The 25,575-nt window shown below is 43.6% G+C and overlaps 1 protein-coding gene across 4 annotated transcripts in view; it reads left to right on the top strand.

The window, feature by feature from the left end:
• Nucleotides 1-25,575, top strand: part of CCNL2 (cyclin L2) — a 45,798-nt gene that overhangs the window by 9,516 nt on the left and 10,707 nt on the right. For 3 of the 4 annotated variants that reach the window (XM_078642399.1, XM_078642401.1, XM_078642400.1), the window contains 7 exons: nucleotides 1,196-1,316; nucleotides 1,677-1,741; nucleotides 19,191-19,290; nucleotides 19,377-19,481; nucleotides 19,946-20,087; nucleotides 21,533-21,650; nucleotides 21,740-21,832. In XM_078642399.1, coding sequence (XP_078498525.1) covers nucleotides 1,196-1,316; nucleotides 1,677-1,741; nucleotides 19,191-19,290; nucleotides 19,377-19,481; nucleotides 19,946-20,087; nucleotides 21,533-21,650; nucleotides 21,740-21,832 — 744 coding nt within the window. Of the gene's footprint in view, nucleotides 1-1,195; nucleotides 1,317-1,676; nucleotides 1,742-18,161; nucleotides 18,281-19,190; nucleotides 19,291-19,376; nucleotides 19,482-19,945; nucleotides 20,088-21,532; nucleotides 21,651-21,739; nucleotides 21,833-25,575 lie in introns of those variants that run through there. The other variant, XM_078642402.1, reaches the window with a different exon arrangement.

The raw sequence follows: 25,575 nt of genomic DNA, 5'->3' as shown, positions 1-25,575 counted from the left end.
TGCGACAGTGAGTCCGTAACCCTCTACACTTGTCTCGGCCGCCAGCGTGAAGTGGCTCTCAACGTTGTTCTACTCCTTTTCGGTGTCGACGTTTCCTCTGCGCCAAGCCAGTCCATGACGGTGAACATGTCGGCGTCGTACCTCCTCTCAACGTCTACCTGAACCGCAAGCATTTTCTGCGTAATACTCCTCTCAGACCTCCCATGTCCACTGGGTGTTGAGGTAAGACTCTTTTGGGAGATTTTCTTCCCCTTCACTCAGAGATCCCACTGGCTACCTGCTGTTTTCTTCTCCTTCCTGCAGGCAAATCTTTTCCCTCATGGAGGGTACGTCTGGAGAAAATTTTGCAGATGTTACAGCAGGTAGGAAGACTAGAGGAATGCAAACCAAGAATACAAACTTCATGAGGGTCTGTTAGCTTTTTTGTCAAAGCAATGGCATTTGGAATAGGAATAAAGCCTTTTTCATAAGGGAAAAACTTTTTGCTCCACAGAGATGGACAAAAGGCATTGAGTGAAGCGAAAAACAGTGAAGTATGGAGTTAAATTGAAAAGAAAAGGGTAGAGTTCAATAGTCCTGTCGGGACGAGCCGGAAAAAAGAACTGAGGTAACTGCCTCTGGCTGAGCATGCTGGGATTTTGGTGGTCTCTTTGCTCTTAAAGGCAGTTTTCTTTTCTACACTTATAATAGCAGCCTATGAGCTACAGGGCCAGACACTTATTCATATCCTTCTATTCATAGCAAAATAGTTTGTAGAGGTTCTCCTTCTGTGCTATTACAAAAAAGATATATCCTGAGTATATATTCACACAGTCCCTTTTGCCATTAGAAGATGAAGAACTCTGACCTCCTATGCTGCATTATGACATTCTTATGTGACTTTTCAAGGCCTTACCAAAGGCGAACATCTTCACATAACCTATTTGGATTAAGTGCTCCGGGGTCCCCGCACATGGGCGGGACTAGTCATTGTTTAGGACTATACATTGAAATCCCCCTATGAGAGGAACTGGTTACCAAATCTTGTATTGTGTTTTTGTACGGCCTGTGTAAATTACCTTTGCTATGTTGTGTTCATGTTCTTAGAAACTTTCCACATCTTTACTGCTTGCAGGGCTTGTTGGCATGCAGTCATTAGTGAACTGATTGACCGATGTTCATGGGTTTCATTTTTAGCTTAATCTGTATTTTGCAGGAAGCCTTCCCCTTTAATACTGGACCCAGACTACGTCAGTCTCAAGAATCAAATCATAAAGGCAGAAAGAAGAATCTTGAAAGAATTGGGGTTTTGTGTCCATGTAAAGCATCCTCACAAGGTGAGTTTCATTTATTCAGTTATTGTAACATACCACGTTTTGTCAGCGTGATAGTTAACTTTTCATCCGTTCTAGCAACATTTAAAGGGCTAACGCTGCCTATGCAGCTGCTAACTATATTGGGAGCTAGTTTTTTTCTCTTTGCTTAGTTCATACATAGTTGCAATTAAACCCTAAAATGTTATTTTGTTCAGAGCACTTCACAATCACGTCGCATTTGCGTTTAAAAAGATCATGAGTCATGGCTGCTTTTGGCCCAATTAGAAGTCTTGTTGTGTTACACCGTGGTTATTCCTTGAAATGTGGACGAAATATGTAAGCTGTTTTTCTTGGTGATAACTTTTAACCCATATTTTCCAGATAATCGTTATGTACCTCCAGGTGTTAGAATGTGAACGTAACCAACACCTGGTTCAGACATCATGGTAAGTTGATTGTTCTCATGTTTCTAAAACGCTTTACGGGCAGTTGTCAATGTTATCTGGCGAGAAAGGGCTACGCTGCATTACAATTCTGGGTTTGCTTTGACAGCACTCCCACATTACCCCTGATACGAAGTGTTAAAAGTTCTGTAGGACCAGTCCCTATGAGCATACGCTTGCAAGTTTTTGACACGCATAACTGAGGTACCGCACAACAGTGCCTTGCTAAACAAAACATCATTTGGTTATCTGGGGAAGGCATTTAAGAGCAGGTCTAGTGTTTTTCTTTTCTCCTTATGGGGAGAGCTGTATTTCTCACTGGTGCTAGAGGGTAACTGTACTTGTAAAACACATTTCTGATATGATTTTAGATGCTGGGTGATGTAATGGGGCAGCGGGCAAGCGACCAGCAAGTAATATCGTTTAAGATGCTGGTAGTGTGCCAAAATCAGTTTTGAGGTCAAGCAGCAGTTAGGGGTCTTACTGATTTGGGGTTGCCTACTGTATTATCAGCTGCTTGTGACAAATTGTACTTCAGTGATACCGTCCCTTTGCAAGGCTGCTTGATCGATTCCAGCTCCTCAGTGCATCGCCTCTCCGGTTCCGGCTCACGCTGAATGCTAAGATGTTCGGGACATTTTATTGGGCAGCGCTAGGCATTTACACAGGTATAACTCGGTGCCACCATTTGCACCCACAAAGCTGGAATGGGTCCTTCACAGCAGTACATTTTGTCTAATAGCTGATGTATTTCATCATGTATTTTCAGTAAACTTGCATTTGAATGTTTACGGTAGTTCTATCTGAAATTGTGTAACATTCAAACAGTTTCTACCGTGGATGCTGAATGAGGCATTTTATGACTTGTCCAAGAAATTAGAAAAATACAATGTTGTTTTCTATCATTTCTCTGTTGGTTATGAGTGGGAACATTGCGCCAACCAGTATATAACCTAACATCGCTCATTTAGCACAATGCTAGCAGTCCTGATGGGACTTGTTTTGTGAGGGCTAGAGCCACAATGTCACTTTCACAGAATTATCTGGAGGTTTCTTTGATGCCACAACACACTGACTGCACTATGCTGAGGCATTGAGAGGCTGATTAGCCTAAATGGAGTCCACTCAGTTGGCTGAGAATGGTGCTGCAGCTCTGTCAAAGTGGTAGATGAAGTTCAAATTCCAAATACATAGAACCTAGCCACCCGTTTTCTGGACCCTGGTAGATTAGAGGTTGACCTGTAAATGGCGATAGCGCTGATACTCTGCAAAAACCTATCCCTGGCAAGAATAAATGGGTTGTGTACAAGCCACCTAACCCCCTTCCAACCCCCCTCAATGTTTCTGGGTAGTGGTATCACTTGATAGTGTACGGGAGTGAAGTGTTTACCTTGGTTGACCACGCATACTACTATGGGCAAAAACATAATGCCATAAAAATTTGATGGTTTATATATTTTGAGATGGCTTTTTTTTTTTTTTAGACTGAAGGCTGTTGATGAGGTTGATCAGAAGGTCTGGTGGATTTTTGTGATCTAGCCTTTGTCTAAAGGGATTAGTTTGAACGGGATGTGTTTTTTTCTCTTCGAATAAACATGGTAGATGGAATGCTTAAATGCTGGTTGCAGTTGGCAGCCAATATGTATTTGCAGAGGTGCTTGATGTTGTGATGACGTTCAGATAATGTAAACCCCGGTGAACAAAATCCACCTTCTCTGCTGTCCCTCTGTTGGTTTCCAGTTCAAGAAAGGATCAATTTCAAGATTCCTTATCAGGTACAAGACTGGAGAAAACGGACCGCTGTCTACAATATATAGGCACGCATAATCAACCAAAGATTAATTTCCGTTTCACTTAAGTTCTCTGCGTTTATCTTGAATCTCAGCCAAGAGCTCTTGGCTGTATTAAATCTAGGGCTCTACCTACCAGCACCACGCTAGTTGAACTGGCTGCATGGTGGTTATGGTGCTTTTCAAGCCTCGTAAAGCGCGTGCTTGGTGGTTGATTTATGAATCTTATTTTTGATTTACCGTGCGGGGGACCTGAAATATTCCCTTAACAAGAATTGATTTTTCTTGTCCCATTCCACGAACCATGCACAATTTTCTCACTTGAATGGTGAATTCGGAAGAGGTTTACAATTTCTTGTGTCCCGAGCTATGTTTAAGTGATGCTACTAAAAACTAATATTGCTAATGCCCAGATCTTGTCGCTTTCTCTAGTACGGCTTATGGCAATGAAGAAAGCTTACTGCATTGCAACATTTAAAGGATTGTTTTCTGTATATTGTGCTTTTGGTAACTGGAGGCAGTCGGATGCAGCCAGTGGAAAGACAAAACTATAATATGCCTGTCCGCTTGTATAAGACTGACAGTGTTTCTAGCCAGTGGTTGAAGCTTCCTCCGGAAAAGCCAGTTAAAGGGTGCTGAACCAACGCCCTCTTACTATGTTCACCATGAGCAGCGCAAGCACCTTTTCATGCCATGCCTAAAAAGTGGCTTGTATAAATGTCAACTTTGACCTCCCGTGCCCCTTAGCTTACTTCTACCCCTTTTTGCCTTGAACATTAACACAGTGCCTTAGTTATGCGTTGATTTTAATATGCAGCTTCTCCCATACATGATTTAATCTACGCCACAAATATTTAAAACCTTTAGTCGTTGGAAGTGCTTGAAACAATACCATGCTGAATCCGTCTGGTCTTGCCACATAAGATGCCTGACAGGACCGCCCATTTTTTGTTACGTCGTTATTTCTTCCTTTTTTTCCACTAGACCGATGCAGTGTTTCTTTTGCAATAGTACTGCTGTTTTCAAAGAGCGGTATGATGGCTTCTGGAAAATCGAGCAAACTCTGCACCCAGAGCTCCTTTGTAATTTTGAGCTCCCTCTCATGTCCTTATATTTGCCACGTTTGTGGCATTGAAAAAAAAATGTCTGGCAAGATGAGTGCGAGGCTACCTGGAGTCTAAATTCGTCACGGACATTTCTCTATTTTGATGTAAAGAACCAGTATACTTTTCCCTTCCAACCCCTGCAGATGTCGTTTTATTCTGAGTTCATTGACCCAAAGGACATTTTTGCTCATCTGACCTAAAATTGAAAATTTCTTCTGGACACATTGGGAACGGTTTCTCCCTTATATGAAAGTGCTGGGAAGTGTCCAGCCTTCGAACCGAGCTCGTGCTTTATGTATGGAGTCCTGGGCAATTTGTTAGCATGGGTTCCTCACTGAACAGTGAATAGCGTTGCGAGAGCTATTCAGTGAAGTTCCATGTGAAGGAAAATTGCCTTACGAGAACTTTTTTTCTTCCTTTTCAAGTATCGTGTGAGGTGTCTTCAAAATGTCTAGGACCTACCAGAAACTGACTTCGGATTTTAACTTTTCACTAAATGTAATGTCCTGCGGTGACCATAAAGATGTTAGTTAAAACAGGATCCTTTTTAAACATTCTGTTCCAGTCTACTATAAACTGCAAATTCTCAACAATGCCGCGTGTCCCTTTCTGTGCACGTGCCACCTACCCTTTTCTTACTTAAACTACATTGTTTGAATAAACAGCCTTTTTTCGTGCCACTTTCTACAGGTGGTGTGGTACGTAAGTGTCTACAGGTGGTGTGGCATGTAAGTTCCAGAAGACCCTGGGTGCCATCATTGGCCTGCATGGCTCCATGCCAATATTTATACCATTTGTATAACTTCATTTTTCAGTTTCAGGTGTCCGTCCCACTTTAGGCCTTGAATCACATCAACCTTCCTAGAACTCTCAGGCTACATTTTACACATCTGTCTTAATTTTAGTCCATCCTTGGGCCACATGATCTGATGCTGGAAAAGGTCTACTACTTTATTTAGTCCTACAATGTTGAGGAAAGTTTAGCATTCCTCATTTTGTAAACGATAGTTTAAATGTTGTGTCAGTAGATCAGGGCAATCTTGACTAGCACCAATCCTCTCCTTTGTTGGGCAACAAGGAATACCACAGTGCCTATTTGCTCTTCTCGCTTTCAGGCTTATCCGTGCTCTGTGACACTACACTTTGTCTCATGTTGAAGAAACACCTTAATAAAATTCCTACCCTGCCCACCAGGCACAATAGTATAATTCCAACTCCTATGCATTTGTTGCCCGTGCACATTGTACGCACTGCTCCGGTTTAAATATTGGAGCACTCTGCTGTCAGAAATTCCTGTCCATTGTGCTTTATATAATTTAGCTGGTTGGGAATGGGAGGAGAGACTCGCATTAATTAGGAACAGTTGCTTACCTGCAATCACTTTTGCACTTCTGGGCAATTTGTTTTACCGACCATCCTTGATCGTGGCAATGCAGTTTGCTGATTGGCCATGTGTTCAAAAGTTAAAGGTGAGGCTTGCAGGGGACAGGGTGGCGCAAGGTTCCCACTTTTGAGGGGCAAGGAGTCTCTGAGTGAATCGTTATACATATACTTGCTGACCAATAACCTGTTTGACCAAGTATGCCTGTTATTAAACTTAATTGCAAACAAATGATTTATATAGTTGCTGACTGAACTTTCTGGTACTGTTCCAGTATGAAGGAGAACCATTTTTAATATTTTTTTTCTGTACTCTTTTAATCAAAGGGTAGCCTCTGATGGTAAGTGACTAAGACATCTCCTCGGCTGTCCAAGCGCTTTGGTGCGGGGATAGCTGCCGTCTTCAGTCAATCCACTGCAGGCTCTACAAAGGAGGCTGGCTCTAGACAGGTGGTATAATGGACATGACTGGTCAACTGCTTCTTGTGGTTTTACTCTTTATCATTTTATTATTGTCCTTATTTTTTAAGTTTGTTTTGTTTGTTCTTTGAATATCAACTTCAGCTTTATTTTTAATGTAAAAGTGTAAATGTTCTCATTATTTAAATGAATGAGCTTACTTGTAATTTCTGAATTCCCTTTAAAAATTGTTCTGTTTTTCTAATAGAATTTTTACTGTGCCTGTTAACAGCCTATATATTTGTTTGAAGCGTGAAATGCTTGCAAATGCGGTTTTATGTAATTGTACATTTCGAAATGTTAATTTTTAAATGTTCCATATAGTCTATCTAAAAAAATGTAATATTTCACTCAATTTTCAGGCTTGTGGTAGACCTTTTCAGTGGTGTACTTTAAAGTATAATCCGTTTTTTTATTGCAACCTAAATGCTGTTTACATAAACACCACTTGTTTATACATGCACCTCTACTCCATCGTAATAAATCCTACTCAGGTGGAATACGTAGTTTCTGGTACTGAGATGCGTGCTACCTCCAGCTTGAAAATGCTACCCACTACTTCACTTCCATTTATACTTCCAGTCAGTAGCTACATTGTAGTTAAAGTGCATATGTTAAAGTGGAACTGTGATGTCTTAATGTAACTCATGAACAGGAAAATTGAGTCCGGGGTAGAACTTTGTTTTAAAACCTTAAACGCATGCTCAAAAGTGCAAAATGAATAGATGGTTTTCCAAGATTTCACATGCCCTACCGTATCTCCCTTTTACTATGCATAGAAAATGGCTTTCTGTGGGGCAAGCATTGTGCTGCCCCTCACCCCCCAAAAACCTCTAACCTATGGAATTTATTTTATTTATTTATTTATTCAAAGTTTTATATAGCGCGAACAGGATCCTTACAGATATCAGAGCGCTTCACAAAGACAGGGTAGGGGCAGTAGGAGTCAACAGAGAATACTGGGAACAGTATAAAAGTCAATAACATGGTAATAACATGGATAAAACAACAATAACATGGTAACAATAACATGGTAATAACATGGATAATAAAAAACATACATAAAACCAATCCATATACAATCAGGTAAGGAAGTAATATAGGACAGCACAAGTCATTGATCCCAATACAGAGGTGTTCAGGTGGATCAGTAAACCAACGTGTATCATATCTTGGTCGGTAGTAAGAGAGTAGCGTAGTAGTGCCACTCTACAGGTAAAGTGTAGTGCCAAGGGATAGGGTGAGCAGTGATACAATGCAGAGTCTCTGAACCAACATCTATAGCGATCAGGAGATCTTGGCCAGAAGGATGGTTTTCACCTCTTTCTTGAAGAGTGCCGTGGAGGAGATCAGCCTGGTTTCAGGAGGGAGCGCATTCCAGATCCTGGGTGCCATTCCTGAGAAGGAGCGCTTGTAGGTTTTCGCTTTCCGGAATCTACGAGGTTTCAGGAGTAGATTTTTTGTACTCCTATTGGTTCTCGAACCTCCTGATACAGACAGCTTTTGAGCGAGGTAGTTGGGTGCCTTGTGGTGCACGGCCGCGTGTGTCATAACTGCAATTTTTAGCTGTATTCTGGCTTCAAAAGGCAGCCATTTTAGAGACTTTAAGTCTGGGGATATGTGCGAATGCTTTCTAGAGCCAGTAATGAGTCTCGCGGCAGCGTTCAGGGAGGCTCTTAAGGGTGCTGTTGTGGATAGCGGGAGACCGCTGAGGGCCGCAATTCCGTAGTCAATTCGAGGGATGACTAAAGCTTGTACAGCAGTTTGGAAGTCTTTGGCCGGGAGGAAGGGTTTAATTTTCCTCAGCGTGTTAATTTGGAAATTAGCTGCTTTTGTGGCTTTGCTGACGTGCTGCTGCATGTTGAGCTTGGCGTCGAGTGTGATGCCTAGGGATTTCGCCGAGTCCACAATGGTAGGTTGGACATTGAGTGCTGTTAGGTTGTTGAGCCAGGTTTGGGTGGAGGAGGTTTTCGCCGGGGGTGAGATGAGTAGGAACTCAGTTTTCAGAGCATTTAGTTTGAGGTGATTATTGGCCAGCCAAGATTGGGTGTTAATAAGCGTGGAATTCGGATGTTTGATATCTTCCGGGGATTGTAACTTTCGATAGAGTTGTGTGTCATCGGCGTACATATGGAATTGAACATTGGATGCTTGAAGCAAGGTGGCGAGCGGTTCCATAACGAGGTTGAACAGTGTAGGGGAGAGGGTGGATCCTTGTGGAACACCTAGATCTGCAGGCATAGGTGTAGATAGCACATTGTCGATCTTGAACCTCTGAGACCGATTGTGAAGGAAGGACGAAAACCACTTGAGAACAGTTCCCGATAGCCCCATTCGAGTATTTAGCCGCTCCAGCAAGTTCTCATGTTTGACCGTGTCAAATGCTGACGAGAGGTCAAGAAGGATGAGGAGGCAGGACTCATTGCGATCCATAATTTGGAGGGCGTCCTCAATTATGTGTGTCATAGCTGTTTCCGTGCTATGTTTCGCTCTGAAACCTGATTGATGAGGGTTGAGGAGGTCAAATTGATCAATGTGTTTTGTTAGTTGGAGTTGGACACATTTCTCCAGCAGTTTGGCCAGGGTGGGGATATTGGTGATGGGCCGATAGTTGTTTAGGTCAGACAGATCAGCAGTAGGTTTCTTGAGTATAGGCGTGACTTGCCCCACCTTAAGGGAGTCTGGAATGTGGCCTTGCTGCAAAGAGCTGTTGATGATCTTGGTCCAGAGAGGGAGGAGCAAGGGGGTAAAGTCTTTTACAGCATTACAGGTAGAGGGTCTGTGAGGTGATTAGAGGGCTTCAAGGTGCAGAGCAGTTTGTGTATTGCTTCTTCCGAATAGGTATCGAAGTACTGCCAGGATGCCTTGTTTTTAGGTTGAGTGTCTGCCATTCTGGTGTGGTTGGGGTATCGGCTTACATCCATGATGAGGTCATTTCTTATGTTGTCAGTCTTTAGTTTAAAGAAAGCAGAGAAGGCTTCACAGTGTGGGGTGCCATTTGTTGTGCTGTTTGATTGTGTGGGTTGTGCCTTTGTTTGGGTCTTGATTAGCTCGAACAGTTTTCTTGGCCTGTTCTTCGCTTGGTCCAACTGGCGGCTGAAGAAGTCCGACTTTGTGCGCTTTATTTTCCTAAAGTAGGCATTTCTCTTGTTCTTAAGCTTTTTGAGATGCAGTGCTGAAGGATCCGATCTCCAGGTGCGCTCTGCCATTCGCATATTACGCCTTACGTCATTGAGTCTGTCATCATAGGGGTTTGCAATTTTGTTTACTGCTGGGGGCGAGGTTTATTCTTTGGTAAGAAGTTGAGATACGTTTCGACATCCATGCGATTTATACCCCCCTAATTGACCCAGCTTTGATGTGAAGGGATAAGTACTTTCTTTCGTAACCTATGTTCGTAGCATGTCGCTGTAGATACACATGCTGTGCATACTCTTGCCATCTAGTGATTGCAACAAACGTTACAATTTTTTCCTTTTCGAAGTCGAGTCACAAGTTGTATAGTGACTCCTTCCTTAGTTAAAGGGGTATGACACACTCTAGAATATATACACTTTTTAAAATTATATTTACTTCATTCCCCGCCATCTGATCCTAACATGCCTGGCTGGGGCTCATTTTCGCACATTGCTTCCGTTTCTGACCGTGTATTCCTTGACTCTGAAATTCGCTAACTTTCATTGCCTTTCCTCCAACCGTTATTCTCTGGAGATTCTTCCACATCTATGCAAGCAGTGCTTAGTGCCCCATATCGTTTGATGTCCTTCCAGTGGAGAAAGTACACAGGGTGACTTACTAGGTGCTTTTTCAAAACTGTGTCTAGCAAAGTTGTTCTGGCCAACATCCGCCCGGTGTGTAACCCTTACCTGTCTCCCGGTCACCACATTAGTGTGCATGTCCTGCCTAACCACCTGTTTAAAAAAAAAAATCTTTGATATGAGCAGGAGAGACGGTGAGTGCACCACGAGATTCAGAGTCTAGATTCCACAATACTCCTGACGTTTTCAGGTAGCAGCCTTCCCTGACATTTAGGAAGGGAAAGAATCCGTCCTCTCGGGTGTTATGCTCAATCCACCATCTCCTAGTCAGGCCATCTCCTCTGGCTCAGTCTCTGAGCACTATGACCAGCAAGCTACTTCATGCCTTCCGGACCTTAAGTGAAGACCACCAAGTCTCCTAAAAGGTTTTTTAGCCGCTGCAGATCTGCCTAAGGGGCTCAGGCCCTTTGGCATGGTCTGTCCTCCTGGACTATACCGCTTCCTGGCATCAACAAAAACCTTCTGTGCCAACATCTCGTGGTCGATGCCCTGTCTCACCCAAAAGTGCACTAGAGGCTGAAGAGCCTCTCTACACCAAAGCCAGCCTGTGCTTCAAAAACCGCTATTAACACCCAAAAATACTTGCGGTTCTGAAACCCCCTTGCCTAAACCATTGGTGTATAGGACAGCATCAGATGGATCCGAGGGGTGTGCCAACACCCAAACCATTGGTGATGAAAATATCCTCTGAGGCCTTTGACTTAGCGCAGCCAATTCTTCAACGCCTTCATGAGGAACTTTAAAACCGTCTCAGCCCAGCTGCGAACTAGCAAGATTTCCATAGGACTGCCTCCCTATCCAGTAGACCTTGCATTGAAAGCAAAAGCCTATCGAGGAAGAACTTGCCTTAGAGATTCTTCCAGTTCCTAAATGCAAAGACCGACGCACTAGCCCTATTGTGCGACTCCACCACACCACTTCCATACTCGCCAGAGGGTTCCCTGCACTTCTCCTATGGGCAGGGCAGCCTATTTATTCTGCCAACCCGGATGACTGTTAATCCCACTGATTACCTGTGGGACGTCTGTGTATATGCCGGGTATTCAGACTTCCATCATTACCCAGCTAGATCTTTCCCACCAAATGACACGGCTACTTACCATGAGGACGACTGTGTCCTAGTTGAAATCATGTCCAAATTAGCGTGAGGAGTTAAATTACTGCTCATGCTTAAGGAGATGTAAAAGTCAGCCACAGTAAAAGAGCCGGAGTCTGGTCTCCCCAGGTTCCCAATTGCGTTTTTCCTCTGCTAGATAAAGCAAGACGAAGAAAACTGCAGCTCACTGGAGAATTGCAAACTCAATCTGCTCGCTCTCCAGGTACAACACAGCACTCTGAAATGAAATGTAGGACCCTCATTAAACACATTCCCGACTAGTTTAGGGAAAAGGGGGGTGGGGGGCTAATGCTGTTGGAAAAGGGTAAACCAGTTTCTAATTGTTCGTTTAATACTGCTGCTTGGAGTGTCAACAATAGTGTCTTGATTTAGCGCCACACATGGTTCTGTACAAGTTTTAAACCTGAGGTCCAGCAGCATCAGTCGACGGGGAACACCTTTTTTGCCTGCATGTTATCTCCCTGTGTCGGACCTCTTGAACACCTTTCAGAAGTATCCGTACATGGCTGGTTCAAAACCTGCTTCTCCGAGCTTACTTCTTCCTTTCACAGCAGTAGACCTACCAGGAGTATACACCACAGGGCTGCACTAGGGATGCCCACAGGGGCAATGGGGGTCCCGGCAAGGACCTCCAAACATTGACTCCTACCTCCCCCCCCCCCCCATACCCCATGATCATACAATACTTGTCTGACTGCACTGTTTACTCAAGTTAGCAAGCGGGTCAGTCTTAGTGGTTTGTCACAGCTACTGCCCAGAACTTCTCCCACTCTGCCTCCCATCCTGCATACACAGCCTCAGTAGATAACATCTCTACTTTGAGGAAGAGGTCCAAGTGCTCCTTCAAAAGGGGCTGTAGAACCAGTCCCCCCAACACCAGGGCAAATGGGTTAACTCTCTACTTCATTCCCAAGAAAGACTGCTCTGCCAGTTTTATTCTGGACTTCAACAGGTACATCCTCTCTGAGCACTTCAACGTAGTAACCTTACAGAATGTAATCTCTGATGTAGCAAGGTGACTTCATCATGGGGTTAAACATTAAGGACACCCATTTTCACAGTCCCATCCATCTATCTCACCCACCAATTCTTTCTGGTAAGTGGCGTTCTGTATCAGTACACGGTACACACGCAGACAAACTGCTGATCCCAGTCCGCAAAGTTTCAGCTTTTGAGAAGCCAGCACATTTTTTGTCTTGCCAAGTTTCTTCAGTCATGACTTTTAGGTGCCTTCTCTGCATGATGGCCTCCTGCTTCATCAGAGGCACTAAACCTGGCTATCCGTTCCAACAGTACGCCTCTGCTCAGTTGTCAGAATTAGTGTATTATGATGGATCTAGTCTTGGTAAAGGCCAGTGTCCATCTCTGCAGTAGGAAAACTGGAAACAGCAGCAACCTGTTGCAGGGCAGGCCGGTTCAAGACCCCATCCCGGAGGTCACCATTTCCAGTAAGCCCTCTCGAGCTGGCTGGGAAGCACATCTCAATCTGAATGCATTATTGTGTAAGCCCCCACATCTACTTAGAGCTCCTAGCAATTGATCTTTCCCTCAAAGCCATGCTCTCATTTGGGGCAATATGATAATAGTCAGATTGGGCAACTTGACTACCAACAACCCACAAAAGTAGAGCAGCACTTGTTCTCTGCCCCCTTGTTAGCTCGGACTATGTCGTTGAGCACTTCCCTACCTTCACCTCAAGATAAATACCTTCCAGAGGTGGTGTATACTTTGTAGACTTGTTCAGCGGAACGCACCAGCAAGTACACACGTGAGAGCTGTATCCACAAGTTCTGCTACTTACATTGCTAGGGCACCCTGCAAATAGATTTATTCCTCTCCTGAAAAAGCAAATGGCCACGTTTTTTATTCTGATTACCACATTTCCTGGGTAACGCTTTGAGGATAAACTCGTCCAGGATATTAGGTTGTTTCTCCGCCTCCCCCTCAGCCAGACCAAAGCAAATTAATCTGGGCGCTAAACTGTCCTAGAGTTTGGTTACCTAGGTCTTCAAAAAGAATGCATAGATTTCTTGCCTTGAGTAGTGTCACAGACCAACTACGTATAAGGCATACCACGCAGCTAAGTGGAAGAGATTCGTCCACTACTGTATTCCTAAACACCTGGACCTCCTAAAACCAGCTGTCCAGGATATTGTATAATATTTACTCTATCTCCTCCAGTCTTAGCCTGAACTTCCATACAGCTTCACTTGCTTCTACAGCAGCCTACAAGCAAAATAGGGGGACTTTCTTCCCTCTTCTGCATACCAGTGGTTAAGGCCTACATGGTGTCTTAAAAGGGTCCTCTCTCGCCCCATATCCATCCAAATGGTCACCCTGCCTCAGTGTGGAATCTCAACAGTCCCCTCACCAGGCTCCTGGGGCGCACTTCAAACCACCCCCTTGTCCTTTCCTGGAAAGTGGCTTTCCTTATTGCAGTAACTTCTCTGACGCATTAGTGAATTGCAATCACTCGTTACAGGAACTATTTATTCAGGTTTGTTAGCTATGGGGAGTAATCCGAACCAACCCAAAGTTCCTTTTCAAAGTGGTTCCCCTTTCCTCTTTAACCAGGCAGTTGGCCTCCCAGTCCTTCCTCGTTCTGAATCTTAAATGTGCTTGTGTATTACATTGATGGCACTAAGCCCTATCTTTTTATATAGCGTGTACCCAACCAGAAGACATTGGGTATCTGAGCACTTTACATGTGCCCCAGTTTCGTTAGACACTTTCATTTTTGTGGACTAAGTGATTTGCCCAGAATCACAGGATGTTGACCGTCCCTGCCGAGATTCGTACCCGGTTCTGCAGGTTCGGAGTCAACCGCTCCAGCCCTAAGCCTACATCCTATCTCCAGATCTTTGCAACCTTCACAAAGCCTCACAATGGTCAACCTATATAAAATGCTGGTATTGATGGGTGATAGTTTAGTGCATTTAAACATGCTATCACCAGGCCAAAAGAGCCCTCCCTGTTACTCCCAGGGCGTTCGTTACACATCAGAAGGCAGCAAAAATATGTTAGCCTAACTACTGTGTGAACATCCTTGCTGGACAAAATGCTGTAGTTGGCCTGTATGGTTTAGGGCGCTTATTTTAGACCTTAATACGCTAGCCACTGCTTGTTGAAAGGTTCAGCTTTACAGGCTATGCAGATTATGTGTAGCTAAAGCAACACATGCTACAAACAGAATGTTACCCTGTAAGCGTCTGTTAGTATGTTGTACTGGTGATTCACATGCGCCTCCCCGCCCTGAAAGCATCTTGCTCTGATCAAATGTCATCTTTTGACTTTTTAACCTTCTTTCACAATAAACATTTGCAACACACTGTCTTAACACGCCATTCATCTTTTGACTTTTTAACCTTCTTTCACAATAAACATTTGCAACACACTGTCTTAACACGCCATGCATGCTACTCTTACCCACTGTGTGGAAAAACAAATTAACATGAGTCGGTGCCCATTTGCATTACCTGCTAAGTAAGGAGTCACTGTATAGATCGTGAGTCGGAATAGTTAATCAAAGAAAAACCACTTGCACACCCCCATGCCCAACACGATGGCTGGACAATGCAGATCATGTGAATCTATAGCGCTGCATGCTGCGGACAAATGACTTAAAGGGTAAGTAACTTTTTTCTTACTACCCTCAACAAAGCTAAGAAGTGCTTCAAACTTGTGTCCCCTACAGATCAAGTTTTGTTATAGCGCACCAAGTAGTCTCAAAATCTTATGTATGACCAATCATATTTAGGCTCCTGTGCAAGATCAGATCTGGATGAAGGAATTGGGGGAAAGAAAGCAGTGCGCTCTTGCCAAAGATACAATCGGTGCTCTGGCTTCTTGGTACTCCGTAAGCCCCATGCCTTTATGTTAGCTTTGCAGCACCAATCTGGTTTGTTAACCCATTGCACTAGTTTAACGGATTAACTCTCAGTCCGAAATTGGTGTTAGTCGAGATAAGTGAGGGTATATCTTATAGCCTGCTGTAACAGGCTATGCCAGCTATTAAAAGCCCGCTGCAGCGTTAAGACCCGAGCCGAAGGCTATGGACTTTTAATACGGCAGCTGGACTTTATTAGCCGGTATAGCCCTGCTACGAAGGGCTACAAGGCTATTAAAACATTCTGCCACTAAAGGGCAGAATGTTCTAACAAATTAAACAGTTTCAGGGAGCCCGATAGGATTGAAATCCCCTGAAGCATTGGAATTTTGGAGCTCTGGGCTTATACCAGCCATTATAAGCCTGGGCTTATACCAGCCATTATGAGCCCGGATCTACTCCATTGTTTTCAACAGAGCTTCCAAGGTTCCAATGTTAATTAAAGCATTTTCTGTAGACTTCTTTAAACCGTGGTACTGCAAACTGCTTAAAGGAATTGCACCAAATTTGGCTGGAAGCTTGATCTTGATCCACCGATTGTGCTTTTTGTGATTTTGTTTAAATCCATTCATTAGTTTTTGAAACATCTGTTTGGCTTATATGTAGCCACTTTTACTATTGTAATGCATGGCATCCAGGCCCTGGGTATTACCACCTAGTTACGCAGAAATTACCAAATCTTTCATTTTTATTTCTGGATTTTTTCATTCTAAATCCAACGAGAGAGTAAAGATAAAGGGTGCAAACAATACTGTCAATGTAATGCAGTTTTAAACCAATAAATGTAGCATGCAGTTTCTTCCATTAAAATCTTTTTTGATAAGGCAGGTTTTTTTTCTTCAGAAACCATCAATAAAGAAGGCATTCATAATGGAGTAATCAACTCAACTCCGCTTTGGCTTATGGACTACAAGATTATAGCCCGCAGGCTGTACCGGCTATTAAAGGCCTGCTGCAGCGTTAAAGGCCCGAGCCGTTGGCGAGGCACTTTAATTGCGGGTATAGCCCTGCTACGAAGGGCTATATGGCTATTAGAAAATTCTGCCACTAGAGGGCAGAATGTTCTAACAAATTAAACAAAGCCTTCAGGAAGCGCGAGGGGATTGAAATCCTCTCAGGCTCCCTGAAACCTTTGTTCACAGCCAGAGCTGTGAACAAAGAAACATTGGAATGTTGGAGCTCCGGGCTTATACCAGCCTTTATAAACCCGGAGCACTCCATTGTTTTTAATGGAACTACCAACATTCCAATGTTCTAATATTTTTGTAATACACTTTTCCTGGAGATTTGCTTGAATGCTAGTGAGGTTGAATGGAAAAGGTGGGATGAATAGCCTGGTGTTTGCCCTAAGCCTTTTGTCGTCTAATGCCAATCTGATTAGTAGGTTGCAGGCAAAGGGAGGTTGCACGTTCTTCGAAGTAGTGTAACGAGTCTTAATATTTTTACCTGACGTTTCTAGAAGTCTTTCAATAAACTGTTATGGCACCTTGCATGCTTTCATTTGTGCATTCTTAGTGCACTTATTCAGTTTGGCAGTTTTGGAAATGATCCACGTTCAGTAATCTGATGGTCTTGGCACTCTTTTGCTTTTTGAAAATCTTGCTTAGGCTAATGCGGTGACCAGTTTGGTCATGCTCATGAGTGGCCTCTGTCTCTACATCGGCTGTGCAGTACGGGGCTGCTGTTGCCAGGAGACTCGCAGTCACAAAAATGATCAGCTTGAGGTGATCATCAACAGTGGCGTGAGCCTGATATTGTAGATTTGTATAACCTTTCTAAAACTCTGTTTGACGGTACCTCAAGAGGCATACCTGACTGAACTGGGCCATGTGAGCCAAAAGTTAGTATGATCGTTTGACTAAAGGGAGTAAACCTAATATATATATACACACACTTTCAAAACCAATAGTAATATTGGTTTGGAAGTGTGTGTATATAGATTTACTCCCTTAATAGTCTTGTCAAGTCAGTGTTCTGCATTTCTTAAATACAAATTTCAATTCCTACTATGGTTCTTTATGTAACTTTTGTGTAGCTCAGAGAGGAGGAACTCTGCGGTAAAGGAGCTGGCTCTACGTACTTTAGCCTGTGGTATGGCAGTGAAAATGAATGTGGTGTTATTCAGAGTAACAGTACTAATTTCTGATATTAATGCCCCATACATGGCAAGTCGATATAGCTAAGGGATGTGAAGAAGCAAAGGTGAGTAGGGAAATATTTGTCATACAATCTCACCAGACCATCTCAATGTAGACTGCACTTCTGCCTCAGCACACCACACCAACTGCCACTACATTTTCCTAGTTCTGCAGTGACCCAGTAAGCAACATGGAAGCAGTAGATTATCCTCCTGCTACATTTAAAGTAAATTGTCCGGAATGTGGTTGCCACCTTTGAGGCTTCTGAAATTTGTTGAATTTTACTGTGACCTAAATGTAATAAATCCCGCATTGTGCTGTATATAAGCTTTTATTTACATAATTGGTGATGGAAAATGTCAAATGCATCTTGCATTCATGTTCCATGTAAGCCTTTGAGATATTAGTCCTATGAGCATCGATTTTGCAACCTAAAAATCCTTATAGTTGCCATTGCATGGATGCCTGCCCTGTTGCTACCTAGTAGAGTTCTCACAAACGCTTGAATGCAGGTGTCAAGTAATGTGACTATTAAATTCAAATAGTGTATATTGTAATTAGCCAGTCTCTGACCCGTCTTTATCTGGAGCAGCAGCAGTCCAAATTTACCTAAAGGAACCTGGACAATGAGTATAGTAGAGAACAATGGTTTTGTTTAGGATTTGTTGTTGAATGCTAAACTGAACCAGAGTGTGGTCTATGGACTCCACTTCTCATGTGTAAGCCTTCTGTTTAAGTTTTGTTTGTACTCAGCACAGGGCAGTATACAGTTGACCTGAAAAGGCACTGATGGCAGAACCTCAAAGGATTAATAGATTACAAAATGGCTGCTTCGCCTAAAATCCAAGGTAACTTGTTTGTTTGGGGGGGGGGGGGTTTGACTTACCTGTTTGCATAATTGTATAAAATGCTTCCATAAATGTGAAACGGACAGAGGTGCCAAGTCGGTAAGTTTCTTCCTGTTTTTGAAAGTTGCTTCGAATTTGTAGTGAAAATTGTCTTGTACAGTTTACATTGAGCCATGATTTGCATTTTTCACTCCCTGCTGGTGCTTCATTGGAAGCCAAATGGAGTAACCGATTTTAAGGAATGACTACAGAAAAGCTCCTGGCGCTAAATCTGCGGCAAGCTTAAGGCGTTGACTCCGACCTACAAGTGTGAACTTTTTTCTTGGCCACGTTTAATCTACTTGCGCTTGAGGAGTCGTATCTACCTTTGTTTGAAAGCATTGTCTGACGAACTTGTACAGCGTTTCATGTGTTCTAGTACTAAAATGGCTTTACAGGAAAAATTCGTGAAGTTTTGGACATTAATACATGGACTTGCTAGATTACTCGTGTTTGTTCCCCGAGTCAAAGCTGGAGCGTTTGACTGCAAGTGTCGGACTACTGAAGAAATTGAACTCGACGCCACATTGAATTTGGCTTTCTTCAAGAGGATTGCAAGTGCATTGACGTTTGTTCATGTAGTTTCTCCTCCATAAGAAACCATGAAGCTAGATAGACTCTTAGTTGCGAACCTTTTTCATAAAGAGAAACCCAAGAGCAGACCAGTCAGTACTTGTGGGGAATAATTTGGCGTGGGTTTTTAGAACTAGGTTCTCCTTCATAACTGTTCAGTCACTACAAAAAAAAATTCCATTAGAATGTGATGTGCTGTTCCGTTTTTTTTTTTTTAACGTTCCCAACAATCATTTTAAATATTTAAATACATATGGGTTCCTGTGGGGCGCTGCAATTTTTCTATTCTCTTTTTCAGGAATTACATGAACGACAGTCTGCGAACAGACGTCTTTGTGAGGTTCTCGCCAGAAACCATTGCCTGTGCCTGTATTTATCTTGCTGCTAGAACTTTGGAGGTCAGTGAATTGGCTGTTATTAAATTATTTAATGATCCCTAAAGTTCCTATTTTTATCAACTCAGTTTTTTTATCTGTATTTACAGATCCCTCTTCCGAATCGCCCCCACTGGTTTCTACTGTTCGGAGCAACAGAGGGCGATATTCAAGATATTTGTTGTCACATTTTAAGGCTGTACACAAGAAAAAAGGTTTGTATACTATGGTTTGATCCGATCCAATTGTTTGATTGTGTACCTCCACATTCAAAGTAAGGTGGTTGGTGGATAGGACCTGCTTCCTTTCAGATTTGTTTGTGATCACGTGCTCCTACTTCACTAAATTTCTTGCTGTATCCTAATGTTAAGATCATGCATTTTACTGGATTTTTATGTAGCGTCCCATAACACAATGCCTCTCCTATATAGTATACATAACGTTAATACATACTTATTTGATCATATTTGGCCTAATTCCTTGTGTGCAAGACCAGAGGTTACTTGTCCCATGATTAAGGGTTCTGGTAATAGAAGTAACCAGTCTTTTCTCGACTGGTTTTTGGAGCAGGAATGAGAGGGTGCATTTGAAAGATGCCATTTTTCAAAGTGACTGTGCCCTTGCAGTGGATGCAATAATCCCCCCCTTTTTTTTTTTTTTTTGTCTGATAACACTAAAGGCTAATTTGGCATACCTGGAGAGTAAAGTTGAGAAGAGGAAGCTTGCACTAGAAGAAGCGAAAGCCAAGGCAAAGGGGCTGCTCCCTGATGGAACTCCATGTAATGAAAATTCATCGCAATTTTCACCCGCCTCAAAAAACGGTGAGCTTTTGCAATGCTTCCTCGTTAATTATAACCTATGGTTCTGTGACTTGTGTTCTGTAACTTCTATTTATTTGGGAGCCGTTTTTAAGTCCTGCCTTTATTCTTGTAGGGCGTGAAGACAAACCATGTCCCTGTTTTGCGTTTGTGGGATTGCCACTAATGTCATGAGCGCAATGTGTGGATGCCGCCGTGGCAAGTCTGTCAGTTGGAGGTTACTGCCTCTAATGAACAGTCTAATGGGCCAACTTTAACTGCATTTGTGTGTTTAAGGAACTATAGTAATATAATTGCCATTTAAAAATAAATCTAAGTCACTTTGCCAAATTTTAAATTAAACAATGACGATTCCTGGCCTACTTGATGGTTTCTACTGGTATGAAAGTTAATCGGAAGCTTTACAATATAGTAAGAGATAAAACCCAGGCATTGATTTAGAAAGGATACCTTATACTTGTTTGCTAGCAAAATACCACTAGATTCCATGTTTGACTTGACGCCTTGTAGTGGATTTAGTGAGCACTGTCACCTTAGTGTAATTTGAGAAGCTTCATACTATGGTTTTCCTAGTATCTTGTACTTTATTTAGATGCTGAATAAATTAGTTTTACTTTTACTCTAGCTTGAGCTTAATAGCACAGGTTTTTATAGGTTCAAGTAAATCTTTTATATTTTAACTAGATTTAGACAAACCGTCTACATTTTGATAAATCGCCCGTGGACATGCTCGCATGTCTCCTTAGGCAGGCTACAAAATGGGCAGTAATACCAACTTCAGGTTGTGATTATAAGGTGAAAGCAAGCTGTTCTTTAGTAGTGGATCTGGTTAGCATTCAAGTGTTTGATTCATTCCCTGTTCTCAGGCTGGAATTTTGGGAAGCTTATAAATGGTAGGAATATTCTTGTATGGAAATAAATCTGCCTTTGCTTGGTAGCACATTGACCTCATTGTTAACTTGGGGCAATTGAGTGAATGCGCCTTGAACTATTGTCTTCCTCTAACCCCAATAGGTGAGAGTGCCTTTCAGAGTTCTGCCCTTAAGTCTTCTAATTAGCTTGCTTTATAAGGTCCCCAGCAGACAGGAGGTGATGTCGAGTAATATAAACTAGCAAAATAACTTTATCCTTTCCACATTTCAATAACCCATCCACGAGGCGTCTATATTGGCAGGAGATCCGGTTGCATAATTTCTTGATGGCAGCAAAGCACAACAGGTGGATATCTTTACAAAGTGTTTACTTTACCTAGTGTTCTCAATTTCACTCTCTAACCCGAAATTGTTGCATTTGTAACCAAATAGCCCCACGTCTTTGAGTAGCCTCAAGAGAAGCGCATTAATCTACTGTGAATGTTTAAAAGCAGTGACATTTAACTAAGAAGCGTTTTTCTCCCCTTACCTTGGTTCATATCTTCATCGAACTTTTTCTTTTATTTTACGCTATAGACTCTCCAAAAGATGGGAAAGCAAACAAGAATTCACCCCTGTCTGTTCAAGCTTTGAAAAATGCCAGGAAGAAATTTGATGGTGCCAAGCGTACCAGATCAAGCAGCCCTGTAAATGGGTACGTTTCATACACATTCATTGTCAATTCTAAAGTTCGAACTTCACCTGCTGAACATTTGACCATTGTTGAATCTGTTCTACTTTTAGTGTTCCAAAGGAGAGGGGCAGTAGGAGTCGCAGTAGAAGCCGAGATCAAAGTTACTCCAGGTCACATTCACGATCTCAGTCCCCAAAAAGAAGGTACGTTGAGACTAAGAACCCTGCGCCCCCCCCCCCCCCCCCCCCCCCCCCATAAAGACTGGCTTCCGTTGAACCAAATGGTTTCACGCCATAAAATTTTTTGTTTTTACATCAGTTTATGACCCCCCCACCGCAAGATAGATAGATAGATAGATATATATATATATATATATATATATATATACACACACACACACACGCCTTGAGAGAGTCCCTGTTGGCTGGTAAATGGCAGTATTGAATGTTTTATCCATGTTATATTCTGATAAATACAAACTAGTCTAATTGCAATACCTCTATAAAATATTTCTTTGGTGGACTCGTGTTGCCTTAACAAGAATGGTGATGGTCACAAGCAGATCAGCGAAAGGTCTACTGCGCAACAATTTTTTTTAAATCAGGGTAGAGAGAGGGAATGCAGGCCTCGTTTTAGATCATCCCAGCGACCCTCAAGAAGGCATTCGTATAGAGCGCGCATACGGTACCTTATGTGGGGAACAATGGAGATGCGTCATGCAGTCATCCTTGGAGGGATCATCAGTATTCTGGCATAGGTGACGAAGGGCTGAAAAACACAGCAGCTGCTGGAATTTCAACACTCAATTGGCTGGTGTAGGTAATCTGCATAATTTGGTTTCAAGAGGGACCACAGGAAGGGTTGATCTGTTGTAGTTTAGATTGTACTAGGCAGCATTGTATGGCCAATCCAAAGCTTTGGAACAGTGAGAAGTACTGATGTGTGGGTGAGGCATTGCTTCCTACCGTCTCTTGAGCAGCCAATCATCAAGGTAAGGGAAGACATGAGTGCCCCTGCTTTTCATGTGGGCAGCCACCTCTATTCGGAATTTCCTAAACACCTGGTGACCCCAAAATGTTTGTAGATCTCCCCACTTAGCACAAAACGAATGTATCAGCGGTAAGTTTTGTAGATGTGTGTGAAACTAGGTGCCCTTGAACCCTTTTTGTGTTTCATTAAGCACCCTTTCCCTGCTGGTGTGGATGTACAATTTGTGCCTTTCTGGAGAATCGGTTGGACCACTTCCTGGAGAATGACTGTCAAAAGGACATGTCTCCGGGGAGGGTTGTTTGAAGGGGTTGTGAAGTTCTTGGCAAAGCATTTGCTAAAATATGTAGGTTTGATTTCCTTTCAGCAAGAGGAAATAGTATGCATTAACTGGCAGAATTGCACTGTTGGAAAACGAGGCATTAGTTGTGAGTCTTTTATTTAGAACCAAGCACCCCATTGTAGCAAATAACTCTCAGGAGGTAGCGTTGCAGAGCAGTCTAAGGCTTACGCAAGGGTGGTGGTGTGGTCTAGTAATTGCCATTTACAGGTATGCAGTAATAACCCTTCATAACTGATTGTCCAGTCTGAACTTTTCTTTATAAAAAAAGTACTTTTATTACACACACGACTCTATACTTTGCATCAATTTACAAATATACAAAAGCTGTTGGGAATACTTCTTGACGTTGCTTTAACACTCCCCGGCTTAGTTTTTTGTCTGAGCCCATGGGGGGCCTTTCATAGGGCTCGCTATGGCGCTCCCTGACTTTGCGGGGGCCCAGGGCTGGGAACCTGGCCCCCATATGTGCCTTCACAAGGGGCGGGATGGTGTTCTCCGATAGTATCTCTTTCTGGGGCAGCCAGCCCCACCCGCCCCGGGGGCACATTGAAGACCGATGCGGAGCTCCACTTGCTTAATCTGTCACAGCAACTGTCGTCTACCATCTGGGCCTCTTCACTCCTGGTCGCCAGCCCTAGCCACCTGGAACACTTTTCGCTGGCCTCAGAGAGCGCACTCAGCAAGGAGCTCTCTTCACCGGTTCCTTGTGCCAGATTTTCACCTGGTTCTCCTTCTGGGCCTCTTCTCCTTGCCCAGACTCCCTCTCACTGGCCCTGGACTCCCTCCAGTCCAGAGTCTTGGGGCAGTCAGGGGGGGAGGGGGGGTCCCTCATTCCTACTGCCCATGGCGTCAGTCTGCAGCACAAGACTTCCTCAAGACCTCACCCCAGAGAACTCCTCTTCCTGTGCAAGACCATAAGAAATTTGAGGGGGATGGTAGGAATGCACTTCTGCCCTATACTGCTGCGCACATCACCTCTGACCCCGCCTTCCTGCACAGGCCTCTGGGATTCTTCAGGATTGTCATCCCAGGGTCTCGTGCCACATGGTCTTTGAAAAGTCCCCTTTCTGGCTGACTTCATAGCCCAGGCCAGGAGCCTGGCTGGCACCAGGTAACCGCTGCCGATGCTACGTGGCAGCCTGAAATCTTTCCCTATTGGAGAGAAGACCTTCGCTCTTGGGAATGCTTGCAGTGAAGGGCTAGGCCTCTAATGCTACAGCTTGGGGAGGAAGGTAATTAATCCAGCCTAGCAGGGTCACACCCACTGGGCTCTGGTTCTGAGCTGAGTTAAAAGAATGACATTTCTGGATGACCCATAAGCAGTACAGATGTGGCTTTGGACATGACAGAATGGTGTGTTTCACTCAATTTAGCGTCTTTGGTGCCTGTCTCGCGTTTGTAGGCCTAGGTAACTGAAACTACCCTAGGTGGTCCTTTTTGGGTCTCGCTGGCAATGCATCCGCAAGGATGCATTTGTCCAGCTGGAGACCAATAGCGATCAGTCTGGGGGGAAGGAGGACAAGAGGGTGCACGAGCTTTTGTTGCTGGATTCGTGTGCGCGAACGCGCACGTTCCGTCCTGCGCCGCCCTCCCATACTCCCAGCGCATGCATGCACACGCACTCACACACACGCACTCACACACGCGCACACACACGCACTCACACTTACACAGACACACAGGCACCCAGACAGGCAACCCCCTCCTCCCCCACAGTCACACACGCATACACACAGACTCCAAGACACATACATACACACACACACACACACGCTCACACACATACAGAGCCCGCCGCGCGCACATGCCCCCGCAGGCCAGCCACAAAGCGAAGCCCCACTCACCTGGCAGCAGGACTCTTCCTCCCTTCTTCGGCGCAGGGTAGGCTCCTGCCTGCTCCGGTGCTGCAAACAATCGCGGCTCTTCTGGCTCTTCCGTGGGAGGCGGGGTAGGCTCCCGCCCTCCTACTTCCTGTTTCCGGTTGTCCCGCCCGGCCTGCCTGACTTCCTGGTCGCAGGCCGGCGGCGTTGCGTGGACTTGATGGAGTCGAGCAATGTAATCTGTAACTCCATGTGGGGCCTATGCGCTTTCTCGAACGAGACATCCTGTATCTACTCTGGTAGATTTCAAAACACCACTCGCTTTTAATTGGTTTTGTGTCTTAAACTTTTTAGTGGTTAAACTGTCCTGCCTTTGTTTTTGTTTCCGTCCACGGTGACTTGCCCTTTCAAATGATTTCTTTCTCCTGTGTTCTTTATCTTCTTTTGTTTGACTTGCCACGAGATTTTGAAAAGATGTGTTTTAAAGGTAGTAAATAAACTATGTTTTAGCATATATACGTTTTACATGTTTTGGGAAGCAAATGTGATTCCTCTAACAGTGCGTGCTTGGTTTAAAATTTTCTCCTATGGTCCATGTTAATCGCTTTTTTAGATTTCCACTTACAATCCCCACAAATGAGGTCAGTGAGGTAATTTGTGCGTGGACGTCTGCCATGTTTGTAGAGCATGGACCGTTAGGAATTATTTCAACAAAACACGCACCGCTTGTGACCCGTAGCACCTTTTCATTGATTCACATTACACAGAACCAAGTCACATACTGGAAAGTTCCGCT

Source organism: Lissotriton helveticus, chromosome 5_1 (assembly GCF_964261635.1).
Source record: "Lissotriton helveticus chromosome 5_1, aLisHel1.1, whole genome shotgun sequence".
In the NCBI taxonomy this organism is placed as follows: Eukaryota; Metazoa; Chordata; class Amphibia; order Caudata; family Salamandridae; genus Lissotriton; species Lissotriton helveticus.
Note: the sequence above shows the minus strand (reverse complement) of the source record. Positions and strands in the feature narration are given on the sequence as shown.